This window comes from Herpailurus yagouaroundi, unplaced genomic scaffold, assembly GCF_014898765.1.
Source record: "Herpailurus yagouaroundi ecotype Mexico unplaced genomic scaffold, PumYag 67700, whole genome shotgun sequence".
NCBI classification, from domain to species: domain Eukaryota; kingdom Metazoa; phylum Chordata; class Mammalia; order Carnivora; family Felidae; genus Herpailurus; species Herpailurus yagouaroundi.
Window position 1 is genome coordinate 7,549,948 of NW_024420499.1, and position 19,668 is coordinate 7,569,615.

General features: G+C 37.2%; 1 protein-coding gene across 3 annotated transcripts in view; it reads left to right on the forward strand.

The window, feature by feature from the left end:
- NUP62CL (nucleoporin 62 C-terminal like) overlaps positions 1 to 19,668 on the forward strand; it is an 88,946-nt gene that overhangs the window by 48,680 nt on the left and 20,598 nt on the right. For all 3 annotated transcript variants that reach the window (XM_040468388.1, XM_040468387.1, XM_040468389.1), the window contains 6 exons: positions 256 to 415; positions 9,539 to 9,689; positions 9,945 to 9,994; positions 10,134 to 10,268; positions 11,999 to 12,110; positions 16,243 to 16,309. In XM_040468388.1, the coding sequence (XP_040324322.1) occupies positions 256 to 415; positions 9,539 to 9,689; positions 9,945 to 9,994; positions 10,134 to 10,268; positions 11,999 to 12,110; positions 16,243 to 16,309 (675 nt within the window). The remainder of the gene's footprint in view (positions 1 to 255; positions 416 to 9,538; positions 9,690 to 9,944; positions 9,995 to 10,133; positions 10,269 to 11,998; positions 12,111 to 16,242; positions 16,310 to 19,668) is intronic.

Genomic DNA, 19,668 nt, shown 5'->3' on the forward strand with positions numbered 1-19,668 from the left:
CTTGAGGTTCGTGACTTTGGGCCCCGTGTCAGGCTCTTTGCAGACTAGCTCAGAGCCTGGAGCCTGCTTTGGATTCTGTGTCTCCCCCTCTCTATGCCTTCTCTTGCTCGTGCTCTGTCTCTCTTGCTCTTGAAAATAAAATAAAAAATTTAAAAAATTAATAAATAAAAATAAATGCTTCTATAGTTTTTATCCTGAATGATCAAGGACTAATTAAGTCTCTCATTTCTTGATAACACACATTTTATTTTCCAGCTACAGCATCAACAACGACCACCACCACTGTCACTACTACCACTACGACTACCACAACCACCAGTGGCTTTACTTTGAATCTAAGATCACTGGCATCAGCTGGAATTAATAGCATTGTTCCAGTCGGTATTAATTCCATACCTTTTACTTCGACTGTTAAGTAAGCCTGTTTATTTGAAAATTTGTGTGAATTTCATTTTATTTATCATGTACAAAGTATAGTTTGCTTATATAGCTGTAGAATAGTGTTTGAATTTTAGGTAAATGACTCCATCAAAGGAGCAGATAAAGGATTTCTGTAGCTTCATAAATTGAACAATTAACAGCTTGCCTTTGTCTTATTACCATTATAATACTATTATTACTATTACTAATAATAGCTAACATTTGTTGTGCAATTAGTAAATATTTAGCAATGTGACAATGCTTTACAAACATCATATCATTTAATCTTCCCAATAACCCTATGAGGTAGGCACTATTTTGTTCCCATTTTATAGATGAGAAAACTGGAGCACATACAAATTTTATAATCTGCCCCTGGTTGTACACTTGATAATGGTTGAGCCAGGATTAAAATTCAGCTAGTTGAGTTCCAGAGCCTATAATCTTAGAATCTATACCATGTCCCTCTCTAACTGTTTGGGGTTTTTTAATTTTTTTTAACGTTTACTTATTTTTGAGACAGAGAGACAGAGCATGAACGGGGGAAGGTCAGAGAGAGAGGGAGGGAGACACAGAATCTGAAACAGGCTCCAGGCTCTGAGCTGTCAGCACAGAGCCTGACGCGGGGCTCGAACTCACGGACCGCAAGATCATGACCTGAGCTGAAGTCAAATGCTCAACTGACTGAGCCACCCAGGTGCCCCTATTTTTTATTACTTTTTTAAAGTTTATTTATTTTTGAGAGAGAGAGAGAGAGAGACAGAGTGAGTGGGGGAGGGGCAGAGAGAGAGAAAGGGAGAGAGAGAGAAAGACAGAATCGCAAGCAGGCTCCGCACTGTCAGCACGGAGCCCAATGTGGGGCTCGAACTCACAAACCATGAGATCATGATCAGAGCCAAAACCAAGAGTGGGATGCTTAACCAACTGAGCCACCCAGGCACCCCTTGTTTGGGTTTTTAAATTAAATTTTTATTTGGAGACCACTGTAGATTCACATGTACTTCTAGGCAAGAATAGAAAAAATTCTTTGTGTCCTTTACCTAGTATGCCCCGATAATAACATCTTGCTATGCTAGAGGTACAGTATCACATCCAGGATATTGGCATTGATATAGTCAAGGTATAGAACAGTTCCATCAGCACAAGGATCCTTCCTGTTGCCCTTTTATAGCCACACTCACTACCTTCCCCTCCTTTTCGTGACCCTGTGCAATGAGGAATCTGTTCTCCATTTCTATAACCTTGACATTTAAAGAAATGTTATACAAATGAATTGTATATTATGTGATCTTTAAGGATTGTTTTGTTTTTCTAGTCATAATTCCTTAAGATAAGGTTGTCATGTGTATCAGTACTTTCTTCCTTTTTATTTCTGAGAAGTAGTCCATGGTATTGTGGATGAACTATAATTGAACTATTAACTTGTTGATGGACACCTAGGTTGTTTCCGGTTTCTGGCAGTTATAAATAAAGCTGTGAGGAACATTTGTGTACAGGTTTTTTCTTGTGAGTGTAAGTCTCATTTCTCTGGGATCAATGCCCAGAGTGCAATTACTGAGTGGTGTGGTTGTGTGTGTGTGTTTTTTTTTAATATATTGCCAAGTTCTTTTCCGGAGTGGCTGTGCCATCTTATACACCGAACAGCAATGTGTAAGGGACCCAGCTTGTCTGCATTATCACCAGGATCTGATGTTGTCACTATTTTTTTATTTTAGCCCTTCTAATAGATGTGAAATAATATCTCGTTGCAGTTTTAATTTGCATTTCCCTGATGACTGGTGATGTCGAACATCTTTTCATGTGTTTCTCTGCCATCAGCATGTCTGTCTTTGATGATGTGTCTGTTCATGTCATGTCTTGTCCATTTTCTACTTGAATTTCTTTTTTTATTTTCAAGTATTGAGAGTTTTTTTACATTCTAGATTCAGTTTTTTTTTTCAGATTTGTAGTTTATAAATATTTTCTCTAACTCTGTAACTTGCCTTTTCATCTTTTTAACTGGGAGTTTTGCTGAACAAAAACTTTTATTGATGAGGTCTAGTTTTTTCTTTAATGGACCGTGTTTTAATATCAAGTTTAAGAACTCTTTGCCTAACCTTAGATCCCAAAGATTCTCAGTTTTTTCTAAAAGTTTTACAGTTTTACATTTAAATCAGGATCCATTTTGCGTTAATTTTTCTGTAAAGTGTGAGGTTTAGAGTAAGGTTCATTTTCTTTTTTTGTCTGTGGATGTCCGATTTTTCCAACAGCATTTGTTGAAAGGGAGTCTTCAGCTTCCTCCACTGAATTGCTTTCACATCTTTGTCAAAAATCAGTTGGACATATTTGTGTCAAATGTTTTCTCTGCCTCAATTGGTACAATATTTTAGGATTTTTCTTCTTTAGCATAATGATATGGTGAATGACATTGATTGATTTTCAATTTTTTTTAATGTTTATTTATTTTGAGAGAGAGAGACAGAGCAGAGAGCTAGGGAGACAGAATCAGAAGCAGGCTCCAGGCTCTGAGCTGTCAGCACAGTACCCGACGCGGGGCTCAAACTCACATTACTTGAGCCGAAGTCAGATGCTCAACCCACTGAGCCACCTAGGCGCCCCACATTGATTGATTTTCAAATGTTGAACCAGCCTCACAAATGTAGGATAAATCCCACTTGGTCATGGTGTATAATTTTTTTATACTTTTCTAGATTAGTTTGCTAGTATTTTGCTTGACGACTTTTCTATTAAGTTCTTGAGAGATACTGGTCTGTAGTTTTGTTTTCTTTCATTTTTATTTTGTCTTTGGTTTTGATATGTGGATTATGCTAGCCACATAAAATGATCTGAGAAGTATCTTCTTCTGTTTTATAGAAGGAATTGTGTAAAATTGTGTAACAAATTGTGTTTATTGAATGTTTGGCAGAATTCTTTAGTGAAACCTTGGCCTGTATATTTCTTTTGCAGGAGCTTTTAAATTACAAATTAATTTCTTTACTGGTTTTAGGACTACTCAGGTTATCTGTTCATCTTTCATGAGTTTTAGTAGTGTGTGGTTTTCATTTGGTCTGTTTTTCTAAGTTGTCAAATTTATGAGTACGAAGTTTGTAGTATTTCCTTCTTGTGCTTTTAATAGCTTTTTCAATTCTTATGTTGGTATGTTGATACCTTTCTTTTATCAATTTTATTCATCTTTTTCCAAAGAAGTAGCTTTGGGGGCACATGGGTGGCTCAGTCAGTTAAGCATCCGACTTTGGCTCAGGTTATGATCTCACGGTTCACGAGTTCAAGCCCCGTGTCAGGCTCTGTGCTGACAGCTCAGAGCCTGGAGCCTGCTTCAGATTCTGTGTCTCCCTGTCTCTCTGCCCCTCTCCCACTCGAGCTCGCTCCCTCTCTCAGAAATAAATAAAAATATTAAACAAATTTTTTTAATTAAAAAAATAGCTTTTGTTTTATTGATTGATTATTCTCTTGTTTTCATTGTCAATTTCATTGATATCTACCATTTATTATTTCTTTCCCTCTGTGGTGAGTTCATATTGCCCTTTTTCTGGTTTCTTGAGTAATGAACATAGATTATTGATTTGAGACCTTTCTTTTTTCCTAATGTAAGCATTAAATGCTCTAAATATCCTCACCATTGCATTAGCTGTGTACCACATACTCTATTATGTTTTACTTTTATTTTCATTCAATTCTGTCTACTTTTCAGATTACCTTTGTGAATTACTCTTTGGCCCATAGATTATTTAGAAGTATGTTGTTTAATTTCCAAGTGCTTGGAGATTTTATTTTCTTTCTATATCAATTTCTAGTTTTGATTCCATTATAGTTGGAGAGCATGCTCTATATGACTTCAGTCCTTTTATATTTGTTCAGGTTTGTTTTATGATGAAGATACAGTCTTTCTTTTTTTAATGTTTATTTTGAGAAAGAGAGGAAGAGAGAGAGAGAGCCAGAGCATATGCATGCATGCACGCAAGTGGGGAGAGGGGCAGAGAGAGAGATGGGGAGAGAGAATCCCAAGCAGGCTCCACATTGTCAACAAGGATCCTGAGGTGAGGCTTGAACTCATGAACCATGAGATCATGACCTGAGCTGAAACCAAGAGTTGGATGCTTAACCAACTGAGCCACCCACGCACCCTGAAGATCTAGTCTTTTTTGGTGATGTTCCATGGGCACCTGGAAATTGTTTTCTCTGCTATTGGGAGGAGTGTTTTATGTATGATGATTAGATCCTGCTTTGTTGTATTTTCAGATCTGTATCCTTGCAGCTTTCCTCTCTAAAGCTCCTTTCAGTCTGGAGAGTGGCTTTTTAAAGTCCTCAACAGGAATTGTGGGTTTGTCTGTTTCTCCCTTTAGCTCTATCAATTTTGCTTTTGTGTATTTTGAGGTTCTGCTGTTGGCTGCCTTACACATTTAGGATTGTTGGCCTTCCCTGGTGCTTTGGTTCCTTTATCATTATGCGACGTCCCTCTTTGGTCATTTTCTTTGCTCTAAATTGACTTCATCTGTTATTAATATAGCCATTAAAATTAATCTTGCATGTACATCTTTTTCCATCGTTTTACTTTCAGCCTATTTGTGTCTTTATATTTGAAGCGAGTTTCTTGTGGATAGCACATTGATGGGTCATAATTTTCATCCACTCTGCCAATTTCTGCCTTTTTGTTAGTATATTTAGCACATTTACATTTAAGCTAATTATCGGTATGTTTGGGCTTAAGTTTGCCATTTTATTACTTGTCTTTTGTTTGCTACTTCTGTTTTTGTTTTTCTTTGTTTTGTAATTTCCCTGTGGGATATTAAGACCTTTTTTAAGGTTCTATTTTGCTCTTTTTTTAATGTTTATTCATTTTTGAGAGAGAGAGAGAGAGAGAGAGAGAGAGAGCATAAGCATGGGAGGGGTAGAGAGAGGAGACACAGAATCCAAAGCAAGCTCCAGGCTCTGAGCTGTCAGCACAGAGCCTGAAGTAGGGCTTGAACTCACGAACCATGAGATCATGACCTGAGCCGAAGTCAGACGCTTAACAGACTGAGCCACCCAGGCACCCCTTGTTCTATTTTTATAGTGTTTCTGAGTATATTGCTTTGTCTAATTTTCTTAGTAGTTGCTCTAAGTGTTACAGTATACATATGTAACTTAGAATCGTCTAGTCATGTTGACATTTTACCACTTTGGTAATTCCATGTAGCTTCCTTTACTCTTATCTTTTAAGTTTGTCTCAAGTTTTTCCCCCATGTACTGAACACCACATTATGTGGTGTTATACTTTTTACTTCAGCCATCAAATATGATTTTTAAAATTCATGAGAAGTAGGATAGTCTTATATTTACCCTTTTTGTTCATTATGACATTTTTTCCTTTATGAAGTTCCAAAGCCTTCTTCTGTTTTCATTTCTTTGTTTGTTTGTTTGTTTGTTTAGCCAGTTTTCTTTTTTCTTTGTTTTTCTTTTATTTATTTATTTATTTATCTATTTATTTATTTATTTATTTTTGAGAGAGAGAGAAAGCACGAGTGGGGGAGGAGCAGAGAGAGAGAGGAGAGGGAGAGAATCCCAAGCAGGCTCTGCATTGTCGGCATAGAGCTGTAGTGGGGCTCGAACTCACAAACTGTGAGATCATGACCTGAGCTGAAGTTGGATGCTCAACTGACTGAACCACCCAGGTGCCCCCAGTTTAGCCAATTTTCAAGAGTAGGTTTGCCAGCAGCAAAAAATCTTGCAAGGGAATATCTTTATTTTCCTTTCATTTCTGAAGGACATTTTCACCAGATAGAGAAGCTGTGGTCAACAGTTTTGTTTTTTTTTTTTTTCTTTCTGTACTTGAAAAATGTTGTGACACTTCCTTTTAGCCTCCATGGTTTAAGATGAGAAATCTGCTGTCATTCGAATTGGTATTACCTTTTAAGTAATGTGCTGTTTCTGGCTACCTTCAAGATTTTTTTCTTTCTTTATCTTTAGTTTTCAGAAATTTAAGTATTAGGTGTCTTAGTGCACATTTCTTTGTATTATTCACTTTTGGGTTTGCTCAGCATCCTGAATCTGTAGGTTTATATCATTTGCCAAATTTGGGAAGTTTTCGTCTTTATTTTACAGAATACTTTTTCAGTCCCATACTGTCTTTTCCTCTCTAATCTATCATACTCCAATGATACAAATGTTACCACTTTAATTATTGTCCTTTGGGTTCTTTAGATTTTCTTTTTAATTTTTGTGTCTCTTTTCTCTTTGCTGTTCTGAAAATTCTATTGACCTACTCTCAAGTTTGCTGATTCTATCCTTGGTCGTCTTCACTCTACTATTAAACCCTTCACGTGAGCTTTTTTTTCCTTTATTTTAGTTTACAATTCTATAGTTTCCATTCAATTGCTTTTTTATAACTTCAGTTTCCTTGCTGAGATTTTCTCTTTTTCTTTTGTTTCTAGAGAATTCATAATTGCTTGTTTGGAGCATTTTTCGATGGTTGCTTTACAATTCTTTTCAGAGAATGCCAACATCTGACACCTCTCGCTGTCGGTGCCTGTGGACTGTCTTTTCTCTCTTGAGTTGTGATTTTTCCTGGTTCTTGGTAGGACAGACCATTTTCAGTTGCATCCTGGACATTATGTCTATCATGTTAGGAGAGTCCAGGTCCTATTTTAATTTTTTTCAATCAGGTAATCCTTTTGTTGGGGTGTAATGCAGGGGTTGGGTGTGTTTGTATCTTCAGCTTCCTACTAGACCCTGCCCACACCACCCCAGTGAAAGTGGGGTGCTGACTCATACTGCCTCAATGCACATGAGTGGTGTGGAAGTTCAGCTACCCCCTCAGCCCTCCTGACTCATTCCCCAAGAAGGTGGGACACTGGGTCCCACCACTTCATTGCCTCAATGGGTCGCTGGGTCCCCAAAATAAGAGGAAGTGAGGGACTAACCACTTAGGTGCTGCAGGGTGGAGACAGAATTTCACCTTCCTTTTGGGTGTCACTGACACAAAAGGAGTGAGGAAGCAGGATATCAACTATTCTGTGTCTTCCAATTTCATTCAGCTTCTTGATGCTGGCTTGGTATGGAAGCTTAGTTCCCTACTGGGCCTCACTGACACAGGCTCTGGGGAGCAGGGGGGCCGAGTGCAGACTAGCATTACTTTGTTCATTCTCAGTGATGATGCCAGGTGGGCATAGAGTTTAGCCCCCCATTGAGTCTCACTGACACTAGTGACAAGTGAGGGAACCTAATGGTAACTAACCCTGTCTTTATTATGTCTTGATTGCTGCTGGGTGGGTATTTAGATTCAGCTTGTCACTGGCCTTCGCTGACAGGACCCTGGTAGAGGAAGGGAATAGAACACTACCTGCCTCTGGCGAGCAGAGAATTGATGATTACCTCTCTGCTTAGCCCTGCTGACACTGCCCCAGCAGAAGAATTAAGGCATTGCCTGGTTCCACCAGTCATGGGATGGAAACTTAGCCACCTGCTTAGCCTATTTGATACCACCTGGCAGGGGAATCATGGTTCTGTTCGGTTCTGCCCAATGGAGGATGGAAGATCAGCTCCCTACTCTGTTTTGTGGATACCACTTAGACCGGAAATGGATCATTTTGATTAAGAGCTGTGGGAAGAGGGAGTCCTGTCTCTTTGGCCACATGCACCCAGAAGGGAGCTTGTATCATGCTGAGCTGAGGGGGAAGGAAGGAAGCAGGTGTGGCACAGATTTCAGCTGTTGTTACTGAGATTTAGTAGATTTCTTAGTAGAGCTTTTATAATTTGCCATATTCCTCTAGGATAATTTCCAAAGATATTGAATGGTTGTTTTTAAAATAATCTTTACCAGCTATGATGATTTTGTTGGGGAGCAGGTCTGAAAAACTCCTCATGGGCTCTTTTCTTCTCTAAGTCCTCCTATGTTATTCATTCAAAAAATACAGTTAAAAGATGATCATACTGCATCCCTCTTTTATTTTTTTTATTTATTTTTTATTTTTGGGACAGAGAGAGACAGAGCATGAACGGGGGAGGGGCAGAGAGAGAGGGAGACACAGAATCGGAAACAGGCTCCAGGCTCCGAGCCATCAGCCCAGAGCCCGACGCGGGGCTCGAACTCACGGACCGCGAGATCGTGACCTGGCTGAAGTCGGACGCTTAACCGACTGCGCCACCCAGGCGCCCAGATCCCTCTTTTTTTTTTAGATTTTCCTGAGGACTTTAATTTGTTCTTCTGCTAAGAAATCTCCTTTTCCTCTCAGCCTGTCTCCACAATGGGCTCCCCTTTTTTTTCTCTTTTTTTCTCTTTTAATTTACATCCAAGTTAATTAGCATATAGGGCAATAGTGATTTCAGGAGTAGGATCCAGTGATTCCTCCCCTATATATAACACCCAGTGCTTATCTCAGCAAGTGTCTTCCTTAATGCCCCTTACCCATTTAGCCCATCCCCCCAACCCACAACCCCTCCACCAACCCTCAGTTTGTTCTCTATATTTAAGAATCTCTTATGTTTTGGGGCGCCTGGGTGGCTCAGTCGGTTAAGCGTCCGACTTCAGCTCAGGTCATGATCTCACAGTCTGTGAGTTCAAGCCCCACGTCAGGCTCTGTGCTGACAGCTTGGAGCCTGGAGCCTGCTTTGGATTCTCTGTCTCCCTCTCTCTGTCCCTGCCCCATTCACACCTCTCTCTCTCTCTCTCAAAAGTAAATAAACATTTTTAAAAAGTCTCTTATGTTTTGTCCCTCTCTCTGCTTTTATATTATTTTTGCTTCTTTTGCCTTACGATCATCTATTTTGTATCTTAAATTCCACATATGAGTGAAGTCATATGATATTTGTCTTTCTCTAATTTCGTTTAGCATAATACCTTCTAGTTCCACCCACACTGTTGCAGATGGCAAGGTTTCATTCTTTTTGAGTGCCAAGTAATATTCCATTGTGTGTATATATGTATGTGTGTGTGTATGTATATATATGTGTGTGTGTGTGTGTGTGTGTGTATATATATATATATATATATATATATATATATACATATCCATTCATCTGTCAATGGACATTTGGCTCTTTCCATACTTTGGCTGTTGTCGATAGCGATGCTATAAACATTGGGGTGCATGTGCCCTTTTAAAAAAGCACACCTGTATCCCTTTGCATCCCTCTTTTTTAGTGCAATCGTAACTCCTGTGATGACATATGGTCAGCTGGAGGGTCTGATAAACAAATGGAGCCTTGATTTAGAGGATCAAGAGAGGAACTTTCTTTACCAGACCACTCAGGTCAATGCTTGGGACTGTACACTGATTGAGAATGGTGAGAAGGTAAGAAGATATTCTCACTATTCTACCTGTATTGTACAAACATTTTCAGATGAACACAAGAGTATAGACCTGTGTTTTGTGGTAATTTTCTATTCCACTATTTGATGATCAACTTACAAATCTTTTCCTATGTAATGAGTGCCCTGATTTAGTAAATTGCCTATGTTTGAAGTGTGCATAAGAAAATTAATATTGCTTTAAAATTAAATATAAATTCAAATATTTGCATTATCATATCCTTATTTTCATTTATAGATTACAACTTTGCATGGAGAAGTGGAAAAAGTGAAACTGGATCAGAAAAGGTAGAACCTTAGACTCTCTAGGTTGAAAGATTAAAGATCGATTTCTTTGTCCATTTTTTCCCCCTTGCTCTAGTTTTTCAACTTTATTTTGCCACTCCCAATTCTTTTCATAAGCCCTTCCGTTGACTTGTTTTTTCAGGCTGGAACAAGAATTGGATTTTATCCTGTCACAGCAGAAGGAACTAGAAGATCTCTTGACCCCTTTAGAGGAGTTTGTGAAGGACCAGAATGGGGCTGCCTATCTGCAGCATGAAGATGCGGAGCCTGGGAAGACGTAAGTAACTGAATAAAGATCAAGCAATGGGGCAAAAAGTTAGCTACTGAAAAAAAAAGGGAAAAAATAGAATTGAAAGACAAGGAATAAAAATTGGTAGGAAAGGACAAGTTCTTGTAGTTGCCATTTTTCAACTTATTTGACTGTTTTCTGTTTATCTTTTCACGATGCTTGAAAATGAAGTAATCATTCTGGCAGTTTTGTTTTATAGCATTGTGTACACTTATTAATCTCAAGCTTATACATGACCACAGTAAAGGTATTCTATTTGTCACATTTTTTCTTAAACTAGAAATACCAGTTTTATGTGTGTGGTGTCATATATTGTGAGATATTTATGGTTTCCTATTTATATTGACTCTTGTAAACCTAATGTTCATGCAATTGCTTCAGTGATAAATCATTGGCTATTTTAAAGGCAATTTGTTAATCTGGGGGCAGGCTGCATAGCTTTCAAAAATTGAATGATTTTTGTCAGTGTCTTGGGCTAAATATATTTGTGTGTGATTCAGTTTTGTTGTTGATAACATTACCAGTGTTCCCACTGTAACTTCATCTCTCCGCAACTGAAATTTGGTAATCAGGCCAAATAATAAGTGTTGTTAGGAAAACTTGTCTGAATGTGCTACATAAACCAGACTGAGACCAAATCAGACTACCTTTATTAATGGCTTATTCATGAGTTAAGACTGAGCTTATTTTCTAAAGGTTTGCAAATTAACTTTTTGTTGTAGGCGCATTAAATATGGTAAGTATAGCTAATCTGTATGGACCTTAGTTCTGTTTCTGGCTTTGTCTTTCCACCTTTGTGAATCTTTTTTTTTTTTTTTTTTGCATTGCTTTCTATGCATTCTGCCATTTTTTGAAGCATATAGAGTTACATTTTTGGCCATGGGTTCCTAATTGTAATTTGAGGGAATAATTGAAACATTAGTTCCTTTCCAGTTGTTTTTGTGTAGTCAGATTTATAGTGTGATGGAATCTTTAGTAAGATCTTCAACAATCAAGGCAAACAATTACCTTTATTTAACTACTTTGGGATGGAAAGGCAATAGTTAGCTATGAATAAATCTAACTGAATCCTTTAATCTTTATACACATTACGATTGAAAAACTCTCTTACCACTTTAATTCATGAGCATATTATTGACTAGGTAAGTGTGTATGTATGTGTGTAAATAATTTGGGTAGAGCTCTTGAGAATTTAGCCAACTAATATTTGCTGTGAATGTGTAACAGGTTTAATCTGCCTTTAATTATTGTTAATCTCATTTCTCAAAACATCTTTTATTGAATGGTGGATATATATAAGGTTTTACTTTGAGAATTTAGTATTTAAAATCATTAAAGACCTCTCAGCACTTATTGAATACTGGTAAACACCAAATAACTTCCCATGTATCTAAGGGTCTTAGGAGTTTATTATAAGAGCTAAAAAGAGTTTCTTTGCTTCAGAGCTCCCTGGAACATTGTCCAGAGAGTAAATAGGTGACTATAAAAATGGTAAGATGGATACAAGGCCTCACCTATGGAGTCTTTTTAGACTATGGTAATAATAAGGTTGTGAATGCTGCCTACATAAAAATGTGTCATTTGTCATAACTGAGACCTACTTAGAAGGGGGGGGATTGGTGCAAATCCAGCTGGCAGCATCATCTTTGTATGTCAGTAACAAGACGTAGCAGAGAAAGCATTTCTTGTTAATCTCTTTATTTTACCTGCCTTTTCAGTTACAGATTAGCAGAAAATATAGATGCTCAGCTGAAGCGAATGGCCCAAGATCTCGAGGACATTATCGAACACCTGAATACATTCGGAAGTCCTGCAGACGTCACTGACCCGGTGCGTTAACTGCTTTATCTATTTAGACAAGCAAGATTTAGTATGAAATTAGCATTCTGTGGGTTCCTCTAGCTAGTCACCTTGTCCTGTCCTCTTGTGTTCCTTACCTGCCTTTGTTGATCTGAACTTTGGGGTGTAGTTAGTGGGGCAGGAAATATTTATGAGCAGAAAAGGTTATGACTTTTTTGTGTGATTATTCCTAGGAGGGTAAAAAAAAATGACTTTCCTCCCTAAATTTTCAGGGTTTTCTCCCTGCTCTTCACACAGCTAAATATGTCCCTGTACTTACTTTTTCTGTCAACTTACTCATTGGCTAACTCATTCTTCCTTTTTCTATGTGTTCATATAATTGTGAGTTTATATGTTTGAGTTTATTAGGTATATCCAGGCCATCCTTAATTTATAACTGGGATCTATCTCAAAAGTTTGATAAGTCAGCCATTTGAGTCTTAAAATATATTTTTCCATAGAACTTTTGTTTGATGTGGTCATTACGTTTCTGTCTGCCTCATAGAATCCTACTTCACTTATAATGTAAGTGTATTTTAGCATGGGAAAATAAAGCTGAGCCTCCAATTAGAGAATTGAGATGTTTTGAATTAATTTGGCCATGAGAAACGATTGTTTCCTTTATCTGTGCTCCAATTAAAGAGCTTATTTCCTCTACCTTTCCCTATTGTCATAGCAGCTAAATGAAGTTCTTTTTCCCCCTCCCACTCCATGGCAGTAATGGTAAGAGTAATCTTCCATTGTGGGAACTCCTATTGTACTTTCTATCTGTTGATTATAATTCGGAGTGGGACCAGGATCTGGGCAGGTGAGGACAAAGGATATACAGTATATTGTGATTATTCTTTAGTAAGCTCTTTGTCCAATCATACAGATAGTTCTTTATCTATGTACACATTACTAACTTTTTTAATTATAAAGAGACAGCATGGCATAGTTTAGGAAAGCATTAGAATTTTATTTAAGTCACTTAATCTCTGGATCTTAGCTCCTTCTTTTGCAAAATGTCAAGGGTGGACCAAATGATCTTGAAGTACCCTCTAACTATAAAAATTATGCCATTCTCTACTTTGGGTGAATCTAAAATTGAACAAAGACAAATACAAATTAGACTGGGATTATCCATGCTACCGTCTCCTTGTGTTCACATAGATGATCGCAAGTTGACAGAAAATAAGTTTTCTTTTTATGACCTATTAGGTCACCATTATGATTATAAAATCCAAAATTATTTTATAAAAGAATTTTTATGCATAGACAAATACATGCAGATTTACTCATGAGGCCGACCTGCTGTCTAGTCTCTCTGTGTTAAATTAAAATACGAGAAGTTTCTGAACAGAGCAAGTAAAAGGGGCCTGTAATCTTATCCTTATCCTTTTTGTTTACTTAGCCTTGTTTTACTTTATTTTGGTAGCAGGGAGTAAATGGTGTGAGTCTTTTGTTTTTGTTTTTCCTGGCAAGGGTGATTGAGATATTTAAGATGAGTGAATTAAAGAAAATTGCTGCTTGATAGTAGGACAAAAGAAGCAAGAGATCAGCAACAATTCATCCCTTTTCTCAGATAGCATAGATCATTGGACAAGAAGCAGAGAAAACATTTACTGAACAATAACATTCTTGCAGATAATTTATTATAACTAGATCAACAGAGCTCCTTTACCGTGGGCCATACACCAGGGTAGAAAGATAGCAACGATATTTAACAATATTCACAATGATGGGATTTACCTTTGTTTTTACTTTTTGGGGGGTTGGGAATGGGAGGGAAAACCTAATACCTGAAATTTTTATTAAGTAAATCCATATTTCGGCAAATGGTATTCAGTCACATTGTCTTACAAAAACTCATTTTCCCGGGTGGCTCAGTAGGTTGAGTAGCCGACTTCGGTTCAGGTCATGATCTTGCCACTTGTGAGTTCAAGCCCCACCTTAGGCTCCCTGCTGTTGGCACAGAGCCCGCTTCAGATCCTTCATACCCCTCTCACTCACCCTCCCCCACATGCACTCTCTCAAAAATAAACAAACATTAAAAAAAATCTCATTGTGGTGCCTGGGTGGTTCAGTTGGTCAGCTCAGGTCATGATCTCTTGGTTTGTGAGTTCAAGCCCCACGTCAGGTTTGTGCTGACAGCTCAGAGCCTGGAGCCTGCTTCTGATTCTGTGTCTCCTCCTCTCTCTGCCGCTGCCATGCTCATGCTCTGTCTCTCTCTGTCTCTCAGTAATAAATAAATGTTAAAAAATTTAAAAAATTCATTGTTCCTAGTACAAGTTGTATTTCTATTTGTTATGTTAAAACACACTAAATTTGCTACTTTCACTACATACTGTTCTTTTAGGTGTAACATTTTCATTTCTTCCTATTATATCCTGGACTTTACTACAATAGTCATAAAAATATTTTTAAAAATTTAAATGTCTAGTGTGTCTCATTACAAACTTAATACATATACTTATTCAATGTGTTAGGGTTGGAAAATGTGGAAATCTATAAAGAAAATTAAATCACCTATATTACCAGTACCCTGTGAATACATTGGTATGTTTTTTCCAAGTCTTTTTGCTGTGCTGGTAAAAATTCTCCTTTTGTTTTGAACAGCATTGGAAGCAAACATATATAGAGTTTTGTATTTAATATTCTTTCATGGTGTTTTCTCAAAATTTTAAGCATTCTTTGAAAACTTTGGAAATCTTTGAAAATATTAATGACTCTATAATATTTCATTAGAGGTGACTTTACCATAATATATTGGATTGCTTTTTTAAATTGGTGGAGATATTGTTTCCAAATTTTTGCCATTATAAAATTGTTCTATAATGACCAGTTATGTGTAGATTTGATTATTTCCTCTGGATAGGTTCCTAGAAGTAGAATAAGATATGAATATTTTAAGATTGTTGATATATATTGTAAAAATTTACATTTTGAAAGGTTGGGTCAGGTTTTATTACTTACTATAGGCTATATAGGAATGTACCTGTTTTCTCCATACACTTGACAACTGAGTATTACCATTTATTAAAAATTGCTGACTTGCAGATCTTGCTATTTAAACAATATGATGGATCTCAAGGGCATTATGCTAAGTGACATAAGTGAGACCAAGAAAGTCAAATACCGAATGATCTCACTTAAGTGTAGATTTGAAAAACACCGGCACCAAAAAAAATGAGCTCATAGATACAGAGAACAGATTGGTGGTTGCCAGAGGCAAGGAGTAGCCAGTGGGTGAAATGGGTGAAGGTGGTCAAAAGGTACAAATTTCCAGGTATAAAATAAGTTATGGGGATGTAATGTATACAGCATGGTAACTATAGTTAATAATGCTGTGTTGCGTATTTGAAAATTGCTAAGCAATTATATCTTGAATGTTAATATCATAAGAAAAAATGTGTTTGTTTTTTTTTTATTTTTTTTTTAATTTTTTTTTCAACGTTTATTTATTTTTGGGACAGAGAGAGACAGAGCATGAACGGGGGAGGGGCAGAGAGAGAGGGAGACACAGAATCGGAAACAGTCTCCAGGCTCTGAGCCATCAGCCCAGAGCCCGACGCGGGGCTCGAACTCACGGACCGCAAGATCGTGACCTGGCTGAAGTCGGACGCTTAACCGACTGCGCCACCCAGGCGCCCCAAGAAAAAATGTGTTTAACCACATATGGTGATGGATGTTAGCAAGAGTTATTGTGGTGATCATTTCACCATATATATAAATATCAAATCATTATATTATGCACCTGAAAGTAATAAAATGTTATTTGTCAATTGTACCTCAATAAAAAGCTGCTTATTTGTTTGAAAAAAGTAACATTTTAAGTTTTATATGAATTTCTTGTCTTGTGAAATGTCTGTTAATGTTTTTTACTTATTTTTATGTCGTAGTCAGTCTTATTGAATTATAGGCATCTTTCTTGACAGTTACAAAATTGTTAGATTGAAGTAATATGAAGATGTAATCAACATTACAAATATGAAAGAGCAAAAAGTCATTAATATTTTATATATCTTCAGTCCATTTCTTACCAAAAGAAATGAAAAGTTACTTCGTAATTTCAATTTTTTATGTTTGTTTTACTTACCGTATCTGAATAATCATAATCTAAAGCTTCTGTGTGTGTTTTTAGCTCCAGCAGATCTGCAAAATTCTGAATGCTCATATGGACTCTCTACAGTGGATTAATGAGAATTCAGGTGGGAGTTTATTTGTACATGAAGGTATCCATTATTACAAGTAGAAAACGTGATGCAAGTCAGCTTTTGTGCACCATGACCACACTCAAATGAGGGTTTGGTTATAGGGGTATTGCTTAACTGACGGAATGTATACATTAACTCTCAATAAGTCTAATTGCTTGTTTTTATAAAATGGAACACTAAAGAATAAGTGTGTGAAGAATAAACTAGAAACTCATGAAATTAGGGGGTGTATAGGAATGAGGTGGAGGAGCTAGGGAAGAAGCAGGACTTCTCCAAGTATACCTTTTGACATAGTTTTGGTTTTTGGCCTATCTAAAAGTTTAAATACTCAAAAATAAGAAGCCAAAAAGAATGGGAAGAAAGACAAGTGCTAAAATCGAATACATACAAATTGAAACCAAACAAACCCGTGTAACTAATTTATAACATAATCCAGCTCAGATTTTTGAACGTGTGTTCTTGACAGTACATTCTTACTAGGATGTAATCTTAAGGATAAAAAGATCTGCAGAGAAATCTTAAACTTTCTTAAGAGGCTATTGTTAGTTTCACAATTATAATGCGCTGTATTGTGTTTATATATATTCTAATATAATAATATTGTCATCCTGTATATTGTAGGATAAAGAAAAGGCATGAGGATAGTAATGATAATGGAAACCAAGATTTTCATTGAAAGATAAAAGAGAAGATATTTTTCTCTTCCTTTTATATTTGTATTGTAATTTTTTAAAGTTTATTTTGAGAGAGACACATGTGTGCATGTGGGTGGGGGAGGGGCAGAGAGAGAGGGAGAGAATCCCAAGCAGGCTCTGTGCTAAGAGCACAGAGCTCAGCATGAGGCTCAATCCCACAAACCATGAGATCATGACCTGAGCCAAAATCAAAAGTCTGGATGCTTAACCGACTGAGCCACCCAGGCACCCCTGTATTGTAAATTTGAATTGCAAATATTAGTATGAATTCCTGTTCCCTTTTTCTGTATATAGAAAAGGCAGGGATGCCTGGGTGGCTCAGTTGGTTAAGCGTCTGACTTGATTTCGGCTCAGGTCATGATCTCATAGTTTGTGAGATTGAGCCCCACATTGGGTCTGTGCTGACAGTGCGAAGCCTGCCTCTCTCTCTCTCTCTCTCTCTCTCTCTCTCTCTCTCTTCTCCTCCCCCTTTAAAAAAAAAAGAAAGGTCGAAGAAGCAATGACAAACCCCAATAGCAATGAACAGCACCTCAAGCACCTAAATCTTGGTTTTTAAACACCATTTCCATTAGGGGAACCTGGGTGACTCAGTCAAACATCAAACTCTTGATCTCAGCTCAGGTCTTGATCTCAGGGTCATGAGCTCAAGCCCCATGTTGGGCTCTATGGTGTATGTCAAGCCTACTTAAAAAAAAGTACCATTCCCATTAAAAGTTATAACCAAGGCTTCTTAGGGAAATATCTGATCTCAGGTTTCAGGCAGGGAATGTACAGGGTGAGTTTGGAACTTTTTATGCAAGAAAAGAGATTGTTCAAAACTAACGAGGTTATATCAGAACACAAGATGGTGCTTGAATGGGCTTCTATTGGCCAAATTAGGATGGTTTGAACATCAAAAAGAGTATCAATAAGTGGATTACTATGATACATTGAGGTGGGAAAATCTCTGCTACTCTAGAGAGAAATGGGAGGTACAGGGAAAAGTCTTTGTAGAAACATGTCAGCTAATAATTATAGAAGGAATTATAGAATTAGAGAACCACAATTAAGAAAATTTCAACAGGGGCGCCTGGGTGGCTCAGTCGGTTAAGCGGCCGACTTCAGCTCAGGTCACGATCTCGCGGTCTGTGAGTTCGAGCCCCGCGTCGGGCTCTGGGCTGGTGGCTCAGAGCCTGGAGCCTGCTTCTGATTCTGTGTCTCCCTCTCTCTCTGCCCCTCCCCCGTTCATGCTCTGTCTCTGTCTCAAAAATAAATAAAACGTTAAAAAAAAAAACGTTAAAAACGTTTAAAAAAAAAATGTCAACAGAGCACTTCTATTAAGCTTACCCTGAAATTGAATACCTTGCCTCATTTATTTATTTTTAAAAATATTTTATTAAAAAATAAAATATTTTTTAAATAAGTTTATTTATTTGTTTTGAAAGAAAGTGAGTGAGCAGGGGAGGGGCAGAGAGAGGGAGAAGGAGAGAGAATCCCAAGCAGGCTCTGCACTGTCAGCACAGAGCCTGATGTGGGGCTCAATCTCATGAATTGTGAGATCATGACCTGAGCCAAAAATCAAGAGTTGCACACTTAAGTGACTGAGCCACCCAGGTGTCCCATTACCTCATTTAATAAATATTTCAACTGTCAATCATTTCTTGGCAGAAAAAATATGCTAGAAGGAATGGACCAAATACAGACTGCATGTTACTGAGTTATTTTTTTTTAAGAAAAAATCAGTTTTATTGAAGTATAATTTACATACCACAAACAAGTACCACTTTAATCAATTGATAAAATTTAATATCACTAGTAGCAGGATAACTTGATATGATGTGCCTCTTGATATGACATGATAAGAAATATACAGTATCACATATGTAATATTCTTATCAAAAATGGTTCATCTGAATCTAATCATAAGAAACAGACATTCTACCAGTGAGATAGTTTGAAAGATGATGTAATATTCTTACCAAAAATGTTTAACTGAATAAAATCACAAGAAAATAATCAGACACTCTATGTGTAGCACATCGTGAAACATAATTGGCTTGGGACTTTTCAAAAAGTCAGTCATGGGAAACAAAATTCAAAACCAAGCTAAGGGAATTGTCTTAGTTTAAAAGAAACATAACAAGTCTACTATGTTAACTTTGATTGGATACTGGATCAAAACCAAGAAGACTTGACTTTCCTTTCCTTTCCTTTCCTTTCCTTTCCTTTCCTTTCCTTTCCTTTCCTTTCCTTTCCTTTCCTTTCCCTCCCTCCCTTCCTTCCTCTTCTTTCTTTTTTTCATTTTCCCTCTTTATTTCTTTCCTTGCCTGCCTGCCTTACTTTCTTACTGCCTGCCTTCCTTTCTTTTTATTTTTCATTGAGTTCTAATTGATCTATAACACTATGTTAGTTTCAGATGTACAGCATTATGATTCGACATTTATATACACTGCAAGATGATTACCATAATATGTCTAGTTACCAACTGTCACCATACAAAATTATAAAAAAATTCTTTTCTTGTGATGAGAACTTTTAGTTATTTACTATCTTGGCAACTTGCAAGTATGCACTATAGTATTACTGACTATAGTCACCATGCTGTACATGACCTCCCCATGACTTATTTATTTTATAACTGAAGTTTGTACCTCTTGACCCTCTTCACCCATTTCATCT